Consider the following 17,107-nt stretch of genomic DNA (forward strand, 5'->3'; position numbering starts at 1 on the left):
AGTCGTTGTTCCTGAGGCGACCAATGACCGCTGACATGTAGGTCTTGCATCACTGCTCCCCAACCCTCCAATGAAGCGTCCGTTTTTACTACTTGAGGAGACGGGTCGTTTACGAAGGATAGACCTTGGGACAAGTTGTCTTCATCTGCCACCATAAGGCCGCTTCCCTCATCATTGGTGTGACGGTCACCTTGTCCTCGAATGATCCGTGGACTTGCTTCCATTGGTTGTCTAGTTGCTCCTGTAGAGGACCCATTCTTAGTCTGCAATGAGGAATTAGGGGAATACATGATGAAATTACCCCCAGCAGAGATTTGTAGCGGCGTACTGAAAGACACCTTCTTTCTTATAAGTCCTGAGCCAAGGTCTGTAGTTTCTCCCTCCTTTCCAGAGTAGGGAAGGCTTGCGAAAGCTTTGAATCCAGGATGGCTCCCAGGAAACGAGCCTTTCTGGACGGGACCAGGGATGACTTTTCTTTGTTTAGAGTGAGTTACAGATTCTGAAACAAATTCGTACAAGCCTGAACAGCGTCCAGCGCTGCCTCCCTGGACGGAGCCTTCAGCAACCAGTCGTCCAGGTAGGGGAAGAACTGGAAATGGTTTCTTCGCAGAAATGCTGCTACTGGCGCCAGCACCTTTGTAAAAATCCTCGGGGCTGAGCGGAGTCCAAAGGGTAAAACCCTGAACTGAAAGTGGCTCTTGGCTACTGTGAATCGTAGAAACCTGTGTGCTGGGTGAATCGGGACATGGAAGTACGCATCCTCGAGATAGAGCGTGGCCATGAAATCCCCCGGGCTGATGAGCCTCAAGATGTCTTGGAGAGAGACCATCCGGAAGGACAGGGAGATGAGATAGGTATTGAGTTCCCCGAGGTCTAAAATGGGGCGCCATTTCTCTAGCGTCTTCCTTACCAGGAAGAACCTGGAATAGAATCCTTGTCCTTTATGATTGGAGGGGACCGGCTCTATCGCTCCCTTCCGGAGCATTTGTTGGACTTTGAGCCGCAGGAGGCGCTGGTGTTTTGATGGAATGGCTGCCGGGGGCTTGGGTGGAGGGACTTGCGTAAATTCCAAGGTATGCCCTTTCCGAATGATGTTGAGCACCCAACGGACCGATGTTATCCTGGACCAATTTTGAAGGTATTTGGTTACCCTGCCCCCAACTGATGAGTTCTTGGAGGAGGATCTAGTAGGAAGAGCCAGGAGGCCGCTATTGGCGCTTGGACGAATCTCGTCCTCGTCCAGCCTGTTTCCCCTTATTGTAAGGCCTGGAGTAGTTTGAAGACTGGCCTTGTCTCTGCTGATAAGGCTGACGGTATTGCTGGGAACCTGAGCCCTTGGATGAATAGCGCTGCTGTTGATAGGATCCCCTGTAGTTATTACCTCTGCCTCTGGAACCCTTAAAAGGAGACTTGCGGTATTGAAGGGTACCCAAGGATCTGGCAGTGTCCGTATCCTTTTTTATTTCCTGAAGAGTGTCATCAATCAGTTTTCCGAATAATGCTTCCCCATCAAAGGGAAGATCTAGGACTTTGTTTTGGATCTCAGGCCGAAACCAAATAGCCTTTAGCCAACCCTGGCGACGGAGGACTGCCGCCCCAGCCAAGGAACGAAACGCTGTTGTTGCAATGTCCATGGCACAGTCAATGATCTCCATTGACGTCACTTCTCCCTCCTGCAAGATCTATTTCGCTTCGGCTGTTGACTCTGGAGGTAGTTGGTCTAGGAACGGGGCAATATCACACCAAAGTTGGCGGTCGTAACTACCCAAGATCGCCAGGGCATTTGCGGCTCGCACTAGAAGACTCGCCATCGACGAGAATCTTTTCCCCGCATTATCCAATCTCCGCCGTTCCTTGTCCGGGGGAGTTGTTAAGGGTGCAGAGGGGTTACGAGATTTCCTCTGCGCTGCCTGTGAGATAACTGAGTCTGATTTTGGATGGCCCGTCAAGGCCGCCGGTCCATCGTCGGGTGCCCTGTATTTCTTATCCAGACGCGGTAGCACAGGGACCACCGTCGCTGGGTTCTTCATAGCCTTTAGGCCCTCCTTCCACAGATGATCTACAATAGGAATTGACCTTGTTGTCTTTCCTTGAAATCATATAGGAAACAATCCGTAGCCACAGCAGGCATGGCCAATTTGAACCTGCCAGCTGCTCTTTTCATCAGCTGATGGAAACCTCCAATGTCCGCTGTCGGAGAATCAACTGGATCCGGAACCCGTGATGAGGGATCCGGAATGATATATTCATCCCATTCAGTTGTATGAACAGAGTCATGATCAGACTGTTGATCCTCATCCAAGGAACCATCATGGGCATCTGCCAGCCAAGAAGGATCCTGTGGGAAAGATGTCGGAGGCTGAGGAGATACCTGAGCAGGTAATCCAGGCATCACCGGTGGGGCAGAAATCAATGCAGGCGTAGCAGGCGCTGCCGGAACCAGAATTGGCCTAATCGCCTTAGATTTGTAGTCCTGCAGCATCTTATGCAGGTCCTGAAGAAAAGAAGATGGTACTGTAACCATATCCTGCCCAGAATTATGTTGTGACTGAGCCGCCTGATGATGTCCACCATCCTCCTGGTCATATTCTCCTTCAGAGTCCGTCTCTTGGCATTTGACTAGAAGTTGAGAAGGACTATTGGCATAGCTATACGAATCCTGGCCATCTTCATCCGACTCCCCTTCCTTAAAGAGCAAAGCTGGTGGCAAGGGGGTCACTCTCCTAGGAGATGTCATCTCCGGCGTAATTCTTATAACAGAAGTTGAAATTCTCTTTTCAGAGGACAATACCGTCGACGGTTCCGTCATAGACGGATGTACACACGTCGACGAGATTGGTGTCGACGATGAAACGGTCGACGATCCAGCTGTCGTCATTATCGTCGGCGACGCTGTAACCCTCGCCGTCGATGATGTGGTACCCGTCGACTAAGGCGTCGTCGTCGCCTTTGTCTACGCCTTCGTCGTCGCCGCATTCGTCGTCGTCGACACCTTCGTCGCCTTAGTCAGACGCCTTCGTCGTCGCCTTCGTCGGCGACGCCGTCGTAGTCGGCAAACCTCCCGCCGACGCTGATGAAACTGCCATTGACGCTTCCTTCTTAGAAGACGATCCCTTAGTGCATAGATCGCCGCCTAGTGTTGGGTCCGGATGATTGCACATTGTTGTCCTGGAAGAGTCTTCGAAGTATCACAAGATAGGTGGCTCCTCCGCTGGACTACAGTGCGCATGGGCATCCTCTCCATCCTCAGATTGTTTTTCGCCATTGTGGCAGAGATGGAGTGTAATACTGAAAGTGATGACCATGCCTGAAAATTATTCTGAGAGCTACAGCTGCGACAGGCACCGGGGAGGAGGGTGGGCGATATGAATGTCAGCAGCCCTTCATGCCAAGAACAGATGCATACTGGTAAGTAGCATATTCCGTTCCAGCTGCAGCAGTCTGAAAGAGCGTTCTGAGAACAGCCTGTCATACAGCAGCTTGCTGTTTGGAGTGTACATCTACGCAGTAGTGTTTGGTAAATGTATGTATGGTGGTCCATGTTGCTGCTCTACATATATCCTCTAGAGGAATGTTACCCAGGAAAGCCATGGAAGCCCCTAACTTGTGTGTGGAATGCGCTCTAGGGAGAATTGTTAACGTGCGCTTAGCCTTTTGATCTGGATGCATTTAACAATCCACCTGGCTATACCTGACTTGAAGATGGGGTTGCCTTTATGTTGTGGAGAGAAGGCAACGAACAGCTGTTTAGTTTTTCGAAAGTCTTTTGTCCTGTCGATGTAATACAGGAGAGCCCTTTTGACATCTAAGGTGTGCAGTGCTCTGCCTGCCACTGAGTCAGGGTTAGGAAAGAAAACTGGCAGTTCTATGTTTTGGTTAAGGTGGAACTGCGAAACCACCTTTGGCATGAATTTAGGGTTGGTTCGAAGCACCACCCTATTTGCATGAATTTGCAGGTAGGGTTCCTGAATTGTGAGGGCTTGCAGCTCACTGACCCTCCGCAGCGAAGTAAAAGCTATTAGGAAGGCCACCTTCCAGGTAAGAAACTGTATTTGTATATACAACAAGAGAGGAAGGGAAAGACGGCTACTCTCCTACCCCTTATTTAAATGACTGTCATCAACAAAAGAGCGCCCAAGGAACACCCGTGAAAAACCCTATCTCGCAATGAAAACAAGGTGAATAAACTACCCAAAAAGTGAATGGTCAATTAATTTATATAAAGGGAAAAAATGGAAAATTAATTATTTTCTAAAAGAACCCTCACTCACCCTAGAGGTGACATGCTTCATCATGGGGTTTGTTCACAGGGGGGCTGACTATCCCCTCCTGTGTGCTACCACGCCTGCAAGTGCAGCGGAGCTGGTATGTGTGAAAGTAGTGATCAGTGCAAAAAGTGTGTGTTTAAAAGATCACAACCGTGCCTCAACAGACTTTATTAGGGGCCAGTTGTTCACATTAAAATTGGTGTAGTTGCTGGATTTTTTAATTTTTGTCCAGGGACATCAAAAAGTGACTGGTCAACATGTTTCTGCTGTAAAAGCTAAAGTCAGCTCAGCTTTCTTCAGGACCAAATTTAAAATAGAAAACAATCCTACGGGGGCCCAAGCACGCTAAGGCCTGCCCACACCGTTAGGAAATGAAAAATGAGGGTAGATAACAAATTATACTCTCCTCAGGATAACTCACGGTTTACCCATCCATCCAACTCCTGTTATTCACCAGGCGTTGTATAGTGTTTTTTTATGTAAACCGCTTCGTGGGCTCACAGGGATAGGCAGATCTTCACTCGCTGTCAGTATTTCAGACCGCGAGTCTCGCCGCCTTTGTACCTAATCGGTTGCTCCCAATGGCCCGTGAAACTTCGAAGACTCTTCCAGGACAACAATGAGCAATCATCAGGACCCAACACTAGGCGGCGATCTATGCACAGATATGAATTCAGCAGCCCTCATGCCTCGAACACTCAGTCGTCGACGCCTTTGTCGTCGACGTCTTTGTTGTCGAGGACTTACAACTCCTCTCAGAAGACTGGGAAGAGGGTTTCTTGAAGGCTGAGTCAGTCGTCTCACCCTTGGAAGGCGTAGCTGGTCCTTGTAGGAGAGTAGTGTCTGCAATCCTATGATCACCCAGATTTTTTGCTTTTGTTTCACTGGTTTACGACTTTCTCTGGCTGTGGGCCTGCTAATCAGACCCACAGCCTAGCTGTTCTCTCACTAAATTGACATGTGTACCTTAGGTGCATTATCCAATTGGTACTGGGCCACCTTATCAGACCCTGTAACTCAGGGCATAGGTGTACCCAGGGCCAACCAGGGGCTGAAGCATGTATTATGCCACCCCTGGATGGCCATCTAAATCTGACACAACTGGCTGCACGACAGCTGGGGCAAGGTGGTGTAATCACCCTTTGCTTTAGATATAGTATACCTATATCTAACCCTAAAATGGACACACAGATTCCTATCAGTCACTACTATGGCAGGCCTTGACAATCCTGAAGGCAGAGTGCTTGGAATCGTGTGAGATGGTGCTCTGGCATGAGCTGAGCCAGTTTGCAGCTTGCGGAACCAAGTCCTAATAGCTGTTCCATGATAACGCATACCATATACTCTTAAGTGCATTATAATCCTTGCGGTTAAATGCTATCTTTGGTATCGCTTTATCAAAACATGTCGAGTAAGGTGTCATACGAATTGGAATACTAACCCCTCGCCAATTCTGGCGACAGGGTTAGCATTCCACCCTTCTAGAGGGACACGACATGTATGTAACTGTGAACCCCGGTTAAAGTTAACTCAAGCCTCAGCATCACAAAATGGATGCTACCACCACAGACACGAGTCTGACCTCCTGCAGCTGGGAGTCCTTCCAGCAAGGGGAGCTTGGACAAAGGGTTTCCTGTCAGGGGCGGTGCTAGCACCATCCCAGACAGGGTTTTTTGTGTCCTGGGTAGGCAGGGCTTTACAGGAAGGTGACTGCAAGTGGCACCCCGGTGCTCACTACGCATCTGCCGGCTAGAACCAGTTCCAGGGGTACACCAGCCCCTGGCCTGGGGAAAAGTCCGGCATGGGAGAGGGGTGTAACCACCCCCCTTCCTGGTCCCACCCCTAGGGCAGGACCTAGTCGCGTACCCACCCCTTTCTTTAGGATAAAGGCAGGAGCGGGGACCCGTCCAAATTAGATCATCTTTGAATCAAGAAACTACTTTCTACGAAAGGAACTCTCGACTTCTTCTCAAGATTTCTCCCTTGTGGCTAAGGAGTAGTCACACTGCATCCGCAGGCACCATCTAAGAACTCTGCGGTTTGCTGCACGTCCTTCCTCCGGAATCCGACTGACCAGCTCGACGAGACCCGGCTTCCCTGGCACCTCTGACCTCTACCTACCTCTACAGCTAAGCTGAGAACCGTAGGTGCGACGAGACCTCGAGGGACCGGCCATCATCAGAACTGCACGACTTCTATCCAGCACGACCGCCGAGGGATCCTCTGGTGAGTGCTTTGGGGTCCGAGAAGCCCCGACCCTGAGCAGCTCCAGCACCGAGGTCCAGCCCCCCAGCATCCACGAGATCTGTGTGGGGCCCTTCTGCTTTTTGCTGCTCACCGCGTTGTCTGGCTACTAGCCCGCTGGCTTGTGGCCTTCCCGACGACGCCCGACGACAACAACACTGCTGGTCTGGTTGCTCCAGACTGGCCCTTGCTCCCTTCCAAAAGAGGAGCACCCCGGACCCTCCTGGTCCACTCCAGACGCCATTTTAGGTCCACCGCGTGGGCTTGAATTTGCCAAGACTTGTTGCCCCAATCCTGGGTCCAGCGACGTCGACAGCATCAACCATCGTGGGACAGCTCGCACCTCCATCCTGGTCGCCGACAACGCCTCCTGGTCCGTGAGACTGCAGAGCCCAGCGTCGCCCACTCACCTGGTCGAGGTGACTACCATCCGGTGCCATCCTGGTGCCATCTGATCACTGGCTAGTGGTCAAGAACTTGGTCCCCTCTGCTTTCAGGTGTCTTCCATCTTCGATCCAGGCTTGGATCCACCGAACAATCTTCACTGGTCGCCTGCCAGCAACTCCTTCTTTCAGGCTCCTAGTTCGTCAACTAGGATTCCCGACGTCTTTTCAGACCTATGCAGCCGCAGCCCCTGGGCTAGGTAACTTCGGCATTTCGGTGCCCCAGCATAGCCTCACTACCCAAGGGTCCAGATCCACTGTCGTTTTCGACCTACCTTATCGGGTTCGCCCGAGAACACTAACTTTGCTTTTACTAGCCTCCATAGACTTTGTCCCGCATCCCGCGTGAGAGTGCACACTCTGCACCAGAGTCCCCTAGGCCTCCTACTAGTAATCTGAAGTTTCAGTAACGTAGTCCTAGCGATTCCAAAGCCTATTAGTCCAGTACTTACCTGATAGTAATTTCTCATTCCACTTTCATAGTATATGGTTTTTCGTGCCCCTCGGGCATTTGTGTAATTGTGCAACTTAAAGTATTTTCGTAAGAGTTTTGTTGTGTGCTTAGTACCCTGTCCTCATAAAGAGCACAGGGCTGTTGTGATCTAAATAAATACACTGTTTATTTTCATACCACTTGTGTGGTGTCCTTTCACTTGGTGTTCAAGGGGTATATGTGATGGTATAACAGCTGGCTTAACATGCCCTCTAGAGTTTAGCCTGAAGACTGCTCTTGTCCATGCTACTAGGATAGCTGGTCTATCGGTTGACTTACAACCAATCACCATAAGGGTTGTTTGGACGGATACATAGTGATCACTAGAATATTGAACACTGAATATCAGGCCAACTTAGTCCTACTCTCTCCTTTTCACCTCGGTGAGGAGATTTGCTGGGACCATGGCTTTCAAACTCACTGGGGGTCATTTTTGAGGCCTTAGTAGAACGCTCCACAGAAGGAGAAGGGGAACCCCTACCCCTCTTCACTGACCTTCTTGAGGAAGACGCCGATGCTGTATCCTCACGGTCACTAGAGACAGTATCCTTCCTGGATTTCAGCATCTGGAGCCATGTCATTAGCCTCCCCTCACGGTCCTGGAGGGTCTTGGTCGAAAAGGTGCGACAAATTTTACAGTCCGCAGCCTTGTGGTCAGGATAGAGGCAATAGATGCAGTCCTTGTGCTCATCCTCCACAAAAAGCCTTTTCTTGCCACAGGTGGAACATGGCTTGAAAAGGGCCTTCTTCTCCTTGTCAGACATCCTGGAAGGCAGCTAACAATTCTGAAGTGAATCTGAAAAGAATCTGAAGAAAAAATCCTGAAGAAACTCCTTGAAGAGTAGAAGTTAAGCAAAGCTCAAAGGAGACTCCCTAAGCACAACGTGCGGTCGAAAATCTGAAGCTCCGAGGTTCCTTCAGGAGGGTTCTAAGGGGTGAGGCACTTCTGATTGGCTGATGCCTAAGTTTGGTCTCTTTTACAAAAAGAGGGTGATATGCTACAAAAGGGAATGAGGCCTAGGCCTTTTCCTTTCTCTTTTGTACCTACAGCTATGGTATTTTTGTTAGAGACTCCCATTCCGACGACGGGGAAATGACACAAAGGCATGGGAATCTATGAAAGTTTCAATACTGGGGCAAGTAGAAGCTTGCAGAGATGTGCGTCGAAAGGGAAAACGCAATCGAAAACAATACCGGGTAAGGTTTACGTGTTGAAAGTTAAAATCGGTAAAGATACCGAAGTGGAACGCGTTGAACACATCCGAGCACGATGGTGGAAAAAAGCAATCTGAAGATGAAGTCGATGCCCATGCACACTATTGTCCAAAGGAGGAGTCACCTATCTTGTGACTTCCAAAGACTTGTTACAAGACAATAACAAACTGCAAATATCCGGGCCCAACACCAGATGGCGATCTATGCATAGTGTGTGATCTGCAGCTCATATGCCTCGAACATACTCTTAATTACACCAGGTTTGTACTATAGGTTGGGAAGGTGTTCAGTTCCTTCCTCTTAGAACTTTTGGAAAAGCAGTTTCAAAATCTTTGGAAGGGACCTACAGAATACAAATTGCAGTACTTCCATACCATGGCATCAGCAGAGTATATGGGGCATAAAAGGTTTTCTTAACATCCTACGAGACTCTCCAGCTGTCGGTATCCATATCTTTCATGCTTCGACGAGTGATTCTACTACTGTATGGAAAGTTACAATAGAAATTACAATTCCTGCCATAAATCACCAACTAAACCCGCTTATCGTTAAGCTATAGCCTGCCGGGATGCAATGTGTTACACTGGTACAAAAGGATATGGATCATAAGAGTAAGTTTGTAGTCAGGAAGGTTTTCCATGTTAATAAAGATATTGTCGAGAAGCCGAGAAGCCAGGTCATCAATGGCGTAAAAATCTTTCATCATATAAACACAGGCATGTCCTAAAATTTTGAAACTGAAACAAAGCAAATTAAATTACATTGAAAATGTTCACATAAATATATATTAGTCAACACATTTGGTATTTTAAGTGACGTTAAAGCGACTTAAAAAAGAGAAAGAATAAAAAACGTTTTCTTTGAATTGTGACATTCTCATCAAACAGGACTAAGCTTAAAATTGACCTCATCATACTGGCTACGGAACTAGATATTTGTGGCGCATCAGAGCCATGGACATCAGAGACATACACACAGGCCACAATTCTACCCAATCCCTAGACAACAGTCCCCAAGAGTATCATCAGCACCATCTGACCCCCACGTGTACTGAATAAGACTAGCTCCGACAGGCTGTCTCAAGGCATTAGCTATTCCGTTACTCCAGTAACTGATTCAGTCCTTCTCTAGTCACGAGCATGCTACAACTAGCAACTTCAGACGGTTTATTCTAAGCTCCCTCACACAACAACATTCAGCCAAACTCAAACAGAAACTAATGCCCCATCACTGGACTCTCAACTCTAAAATATGCTTGAAGAAACAAATCTTCAAAAGAAAAATATTCTGATATTACACACCTTCACCGACCTCCTCACTACTAGGATTTTAAACAAGTTAGCACGAAATCTACCCTAAAGATACTGCGCAAGGTGTGTGGCTAGATAAACAAGGCCGCCTGGACATGCCCTTAGGGTGCTCCGCCTCCCTGCTTCTAAAATCCTGCATACCCCCCAGGATATAGCGGCATGGATTAGCAAATTTAGCGGCACAAAAATGGAAATTTAGCGGCACAAATATGGAAATTTAGCGACAATTTTGCGGCATTTTATTTGGCCATTTTTCCTACAACAAACACAGATATCTTCGTTTTTTTAGTTATTTAACAACATGAAGCTATGTATGTATACTAATGTAAGCATTCCTCCATAGAAACACTCTTGATTGTGGGTTTAAGTAATTCCCTTTTCCTACAGCTTGAGGCCCGCATAAGGCTTGAGTGCCCCCTTCTACATGGGCATGCCATCAATATTTATATATAGGTACCCACCCTCACGTGCCCGCACTCGTCAAACCGGGCGCCTTGGAGTACAGTACTCGAGGTGCTACAAAGCAAAAATACTTTATGGCCACGACACTTCGCACATCTTTACAGGCGCACGGATGGGCTCGAGTGTCATAACTTTCCTTCCGGTCCGTTTCCGATGAAATTCGGAGTTTTCCGTGTTTTGGCTTGCCTGGAAACATGGAGCCACGTTTGCCCTCGCAGTTTCTCCTGAGCAGTGCACCCGAGCATCACGCGGGCTCTGGCCTCTCTAGGGCAGAGGCCAAGACTCGCCTCCAGGGTGGGCACACTCTGCCCATTCTCACACCCGGAGCACACGGCCCAGGATATGCTGCCAGGCTCCGCGCAAAGCAACGCCCCAGACCAGATGTGCAGAGAGCGTGGGGCCACCGCCTGCCCCACTTTTGTAACCTGCACACGTCACTTTTTCCTCGTGCACACGTTATCCACCCCCTTCCCTCCACTCCACCCAAGGGACACAGGTTAAAACCCCTCTGGCTACATGTCACTTTTTCCTCCTTTTCCTCCTGTAATGCATCGTTTGTCTGACATTTTTAGGGCACCATTTGCGTCCTCTTTCTTGTCCTTAGGCTTCCCCGACCGCCGCCCGCCCGTCCCGTCCCCCTCCCGGCCTGCCCCGTCCCCTGCCCGGCCTGTCCCGTCTGCCATGTCCGCCGCTACTCCTCCGCCGCCGGTCCTCTGCTCCTGACGTCACCGCTTCTCCCCCGCGCCATGTCCGCCGCTCCTCGGACGCCGCTGCTCCCCGTGCTCCTAACGTGACCACGCACGTCGCGGCCGGCGCTACTTTTGAGGAACTACTTTTTATTTTAATCTAAAATTTTAAATAACGTTTATTTTTTTAATTTATGTAGCCTATAACCATCTACACACCCTCCCGATTTCAACGGTGTATCGGGTGTGTAGATTGGCGCAGTGGTTTTCGAGTTTACCCGCCTCAAAGCCTGAAAGTTTCTGCTTTATTATAGTAGTATAGATTATTAAGAGTTCACAATACTTAATCTTTTTTTGTACCAAGATGCTCATTAAGCACTCCTGCTGTTCCCAGGCACTGAAAATAACCACCCCTATTACGGAATAAAAAGGGGGGTGGGGTCGCACACTACTCACACACCGGCGGAAGTTGCCCCTAAGGACTCTGGTCATTGTAGTAGAGTGTTCGCGATGCATCATCTTTCGATCTTGCTATCTTCGCTGTGTTCGCCCTCCCTGGACACGTGTTTCGGGTTTTCAACCCTCGTCAGCAGGGATAGGCAGTGTTCTGGGGTCGTCGATGGCTGCCAATATCTGCCAGGTATAGTACCACTCCGGGGCGTAGGTGCGGGATCCCGGGCTCGTCAGCCCGCTGCTCAAGGGAGCCTTAAGTTACAAAAAGGGGGGTGGGGTCGCACACTACTCACACACCGGCGGAAGTTGCCCCTAAGGACTCTGGTCATTGTAGTAGAGTGTTCGCGATGCATCATCTTTCGATCTTGCTATCTTCGCTGTCTTCGCCATCCCTGGACACGTGTGTGAGTAGTGTGCGACCCCACCCCTCCTTGTAACTTAAAGCTCCCTTGAGCAGCGGGCTGACGAGCCAGAGATCCCGCACCTACGCGACGGAGTGGTACTATACCTGGCAGATATTGGAAGCCATCGGCGACCCCAGAACACTGCCTATCCCTGCTGACGAGGGTTGAAAACCCGAAACACGTGTCCAGGGATGGCGAAGACAGCAAGATCGAAAGATGATGCATCGCGAACACTCTACTACAATGACCAGAGTCCTTAGGGGCAACTTCCGCCGGTGTGTGAGTAGTGTGCGACCCCACCCCTTCTTGTGACTTAAAGCTCCTTTGAGCAGCGGGCTGACGAGCCTGGGATCCCGCACCTACGCACCGGAGTGGTACTATACCTGGCAGATATTGGCAGCCATCGGCGACCCCAGAACACTGCCTATCCCTGCTGATGAGGGTTGAAAACCCGAAACACGTGTCCAGGGATGGCGAAGACAGCGAAGACCGCAAGATCGAAAGATGATGCATTGCGAACACTCTACTACAATGACCAGAGTCCTTAGGGGCAACTTCCGCCGGTGTGTGAGTAGTGTGCGACCCCACCCCTCCTTGTAACTTAAAGCTCCCTTGAGCAGCGGGCTGACGAGCCTGGGATCCCGCACCTACGCGCCGGAGTGGTACTATACCTGGCAGATATTGGCAGCCATCGGCGACCCCAGAACACTGCCTATCCCTGCTGATGAGGGTTGAAAACCCGAAACACGTGTCCAGGGATGGCGAAGACAGCAAGATCGAAAGATGATGCATCGATGAACACTCTACTACAATGACCAGAGTCCTTAGGGGCAACTTCCGCCGGTGTGTGAGTAGTGTGCGACCCCACCCCTCCTTGTAACTTAAAGCTCCCTTGAGCAGCGGGCTGACGAGCCTGGGATCCCGCACCTACGCGCCGGAGTGGTACTATACCTGGCAGATATTGGCAGCCATCGGGGACCCCAGAACACTGCCTATCCCTGCTGACGAGGGTTGAAAACCCGAAACACGTGTCCAGGGATGGCGAAGACAGCGAAGACAGCAAGATCGAAAGATGATGCATCGCGAACACTCTACTACAATGACCAGAGTCCTTAGGGGCAACTTCCGCCGGTGTGTGAGTAGTGTGCGACCCCACCCCTCCTTGTAACTTAAAGCTCCCTTGAGCAGCGGGCTGACGAGCCTGGGATCCCGCACCTACGCGCCGGATTGGTACTATACCTGGCAGATATTGGCAGCCATCGGCAACCCCAGAACACTGCCTATCCCTGCTGACGAGGGTTGAAAACCCGAAACACGTGTCCAGTGATGGCGAAGACAGCAAGATCAAAAGATGATGCATCGCGAACACTCTACTACAATGACCAGAGTCCTTAGGGGCAACTTCCGCCAGTGTGTGAGTAGTGTGCGACCCCACCCCTCCTTGTAACTTAAAGCTCCCTTGAGCAGCGGGCTGACGAGACTGGGATCCCGCACCTACGCGCCGGAGTGGTACTATACCTGGCAGATATTGGCAGCCATCGGCGACCCCAGAACACTGCCTATCCCTGCTGACGAGGGTTGAAAACCCGAAACACGTGTCCAGGGATGGCGAAGACAGCGAAGACAGCAAGATCGAAAGATGATGCATCGCAAACACTCTACTACAATGACCAGAGTCCTTAGGGGCAACTTCCGCCGGTGTGTGAGTAGTGTGCGACCCCACCCCTCCTTGTCCCTATTACGGAATGTTTACTAACATTGCACGGGTGAAAGGCCGAGTCTGTGAGTTACTCCTCCCCCCCTTTCAGAGTATAAATAACATCCATCTGGAGAGATGTGCTGAGCAGAGGGACATTCACTAAATTGGAAATTGCCCTTTCTTTCGACCCTCGGCTCCAGGCGAGAGGGCGGCGCCTCGCCCCAGTCACCGGGAGGGTCTCCAGCGGGGAGCCAGACGCGGGATGGGCACTTCAAAGCCCGTCGCAGTGAGCTGCTAATGCCCCATTAAGCCCTGAAAGTTATTCTTTCGTGCTTCTGTGTCCTTCCCGCCCGCCCCAATAAACAACGTAAGTCAGACCCCCTCAGGATATAGGCGGCTTTTGTAAAAATGCCGCTATTCCTACAAAAGTGCCGATTTCGCGGGCACTTCTGTAAAAATCGCTGCATTTTTACTAAAGTGCCGATTTCGCGGCAAATCGCGATATCCTGGAGGGTCTGATTGTACTGTCTCCCCACATTTATCTGGGTTGCAGCTGCATGACGCTGCGCAGCTAAATAGCCCTGCTTGGTTCGGCTGCCATTTAAGCTCTGCCTGTGCCCCGGATCATAGCCTGACGCCGGCAGCAGAGTGGCTCGGCGGCCTGCGTGGCAGTGAGCGGGGCGGCACAGGACAGAGACTTTGCTCCTGCGGCATGTGAATGGCGGTAGGGGCAGTACTGCTCGCCCCAAGATTGGGTACAGAGTGGGCCGCCAGAGGAAAGATGGCTGCTAAGACTGTATAGCCCGAGGGCACGAGAGCGTCCCTGCATCGGTGACCTTCGGCGGAGCACTGGCAGCCTGGAGGGGGCTATCGGAGGGCCACGGATCCAGGACTTGCTTGGCAGTCTGGGATGGCCGTGTGGTATTCTGGCTGTGGCAGGCTCTGCGCAGGGGAGCAATGGCCTTGCGGGGACAGGGTTGCATGGGGCACTATGAGGCTGCATGGTGACCGGTGGCTGGAGCGAGGCAACCTTGGCCTGCTGGAGGAGGTTGGGTGCGGTTCGCACTACTCGCCTAGATGTGGGAGCATCTTGCCAGCGGTGACAGCGCTCCCAGTGAGGAGAGACAGACCTTGAGCAACAGGTGCAAACCCTACGGGCTGCCCGGCTTGGAGGTGGCGTTGCAAGGCACATATCACCCCTGTGGTGGCCAGAGGACTGCTGGAGGCCTCTTTCTGGTGCCTGAACTTTCTTTGACTCTGTGAGAGGCTCTCTCGACCGGGCGTGCTGACTCAGGGGAAGCACAATGGCCGGCCTTGATGGAGGGATGTGAGATGTGGAATGTGTGTGTAACACCACTGCGGAGTGGTGGCAGACGTGAGGACTGCGGAAAGGGGCTGGTGATTTTGAGGTGGAGGGACTGCGACGTGCCTGGCACCCTGTACCAACTGGAACGAGTAGTTTACCTGTCGGTGTAGTTTTGCAGCTTGACGATCTTTCTGGATTCACTATGCTGTGCATATTCCGCGGTCTTGTGGTTGGGTCCGGATTCGTAGTCTTTTCTTTCTTTTTTTTTTTTTCGTCGCCCAGGTGGGTGTCGGCGTCACCCCTCCTTGGGTGCATTTCCGGTGACGTCGGCATGCTTCCGGTCGAAGCTCCCACCCTTGGGCGCCATCTTCGGATTCTTTTTTCCGTGTTTCTTTCGTCTCTGAAGTGATGGCAATGTTGTACGTAGGTGAAACTTTTCAACCGCTTTGTACATAATGTCCTTTCTACTTTTTTTTTTTTTTGACCACCTCTTTTCTCTCCAGCCTCATCTTTCTGGCGGAGGTGGGTGGGTTCGCTAGTGAATCCAGAAAGATCGTCAAGCTGCAAAACTACACCGACAGGTAAGAAACTATTCGTTTTGCAGCGTGAATCTTTCTGGATTCACTATGCTGTGCATAGATTTTGTAGCGGTTTCTCATTTCTGTGGCGGCTGGGTGGAAGATGAGCTCTGGTTCTTGAATATGTGCTGGAGCACCTTTTGTCCGACTTGTGCTTCCTTGTTCATCTGAACATCTACGCAGTAGTGCTTCGTGAATGTGTGCATCGAAGCCCATGTTGCCGCCAGTCATATGTCTTGTATGGGTGTGTTAGCCAGGAAGGCTATTGTAGCACCTTTTTTCCTAGTGGAGTGGGCGCGTGGCCCCTCTGCTAGTTCTTGCCCTGCCCTTTTGTGGCAGAGTTGAATTGTTTGCGCGATCCATCGTGCAATAGTGTTCTTGGTTACTGCCTTTCCCATGAAACTGTTGGCGAATGACACAAAGAATTGCTTTGTCTTCCTGTGTCCCTTTGTCCTCTCGATATAGTGCATGACCGCCCTTCTGGCGTCTAGGGTGTATAGGGCTCGCTCAGCACTAGTGGTTGGTTTTTGGAAAAAACTCGGCATCTGTATGGACTGGTTCATGTGGAATTTGGACACCACCTTCGGCAAGAAGTGTGGGTCGGTCCTCATCACAACCCTGTCATTGTGTATTTGTATGTAGGGGTCCTGTAGCGTTAGCGCTTGAAGCTTGCTTACTCTGCGTAAGGACGTTATTGCAACCAAGAAAGCTGTTTTCATGGTCAGCATTTCTAGTGAGGCCTTGTGGAATGGTTCAAAGGACTCCTTCATGAGTTCCGTTAGGACTATGTTAAAGTTCCATGCCGGTGGCGGCACATGCTTGGGTGGTGCGATCTTCTTCGCTACTTCCAGGAACCTCTTCACAACCTGTGATGTGAAGAAACTCCTGCCCATCTCACCCCTTGTGTAGGCGACTATCGCAGCCAAGTGGACCCTCAAGGAGGACGAGCTGAGGTTCTTCTCCAGTAAGTGCGTGAGGTATTTTAGCACTGTGGAGTCCTTCTTCATTTTATTGTGAAGTCTCTCTTTCCTGCACCACATCGTGAAAATCTTCCACTTTGCCACATAGCACTTCCGTGTGCTGGGCCTTCGTGCCTCCCGAAGGACCCTGAGGGTGTTCTCTGGCAGTCTCAGGTGTGCGAACTCTATGTCCTCAGGAGCCACGCCACTAGGCTCAGGCTCTCTGGCTCTGGGTGCAGTACCTCTCCGTTGTGCATGGAGAGCAGGTCTTTTCTCCTGCCGAATCTGTGGGGTGCACTCGGTCTCATCTCCATGATCTGAGAGTACCATGTCTGTCTGGCCCACTGTGGCGCGACCAGTATCAGGGTCATGTTGCTCGCTCTGCACTTGCTCAGTACTCTGTGCATCAGTGGTATAGGGGGAAAAGCGTAAGCAAATGTCCCGGACCAATCTATCCATAGGGCATTCCCAAGGGAGCCCTCTTCGGGTTGTCTGGATGCAAAGCTTAGGCATTTTGCATTCTGGCGTGTTGCAAACAGGTCCACTGATGGCGTTCCCCACCTGTTAAACAACCACCTCGTCTCCTG

The 17,107-nt window shown here is 50.8% G+C and overlaps 1 protein-coding gene across 1 annotated transcript in view; it reads right to left on the reverse strand.

Moving 5' to 3' along the window:
* Positions 1 to 17,107, reverse strand: part of LOC147706789 (exportin-5-like) — a 1,247,062-nt gene that overhangs the window by 553,591 nt on the left and 676,364 nt on the right. Inside the window, exon 22 of the mRNA XM_086925922.1 lies at positions 9,264 to 9,400. Within this exon, the coding sequence (XP_086782048.1) occupies positions 9,264 to 9,400 (137 nt within the window). The remainder of the gene's footprint in view (positions 1 to 9,263; positions 9,401 to 17,107) is intronic.

This window comes from Lissotriton vulgaris, chromosome 6 (genome assembly GCF_964263255.1).
Source record: "Lissotriton vulgaris chromosome 6, aLisVul1.2, whole genome shotgun sequence".
Lineage (NCBI taxonomy): Eukaryota > Metazoa > Chordata > Amphibia > Caudata > Salamandridae > Lissotriton > Lissotriton vulgaris.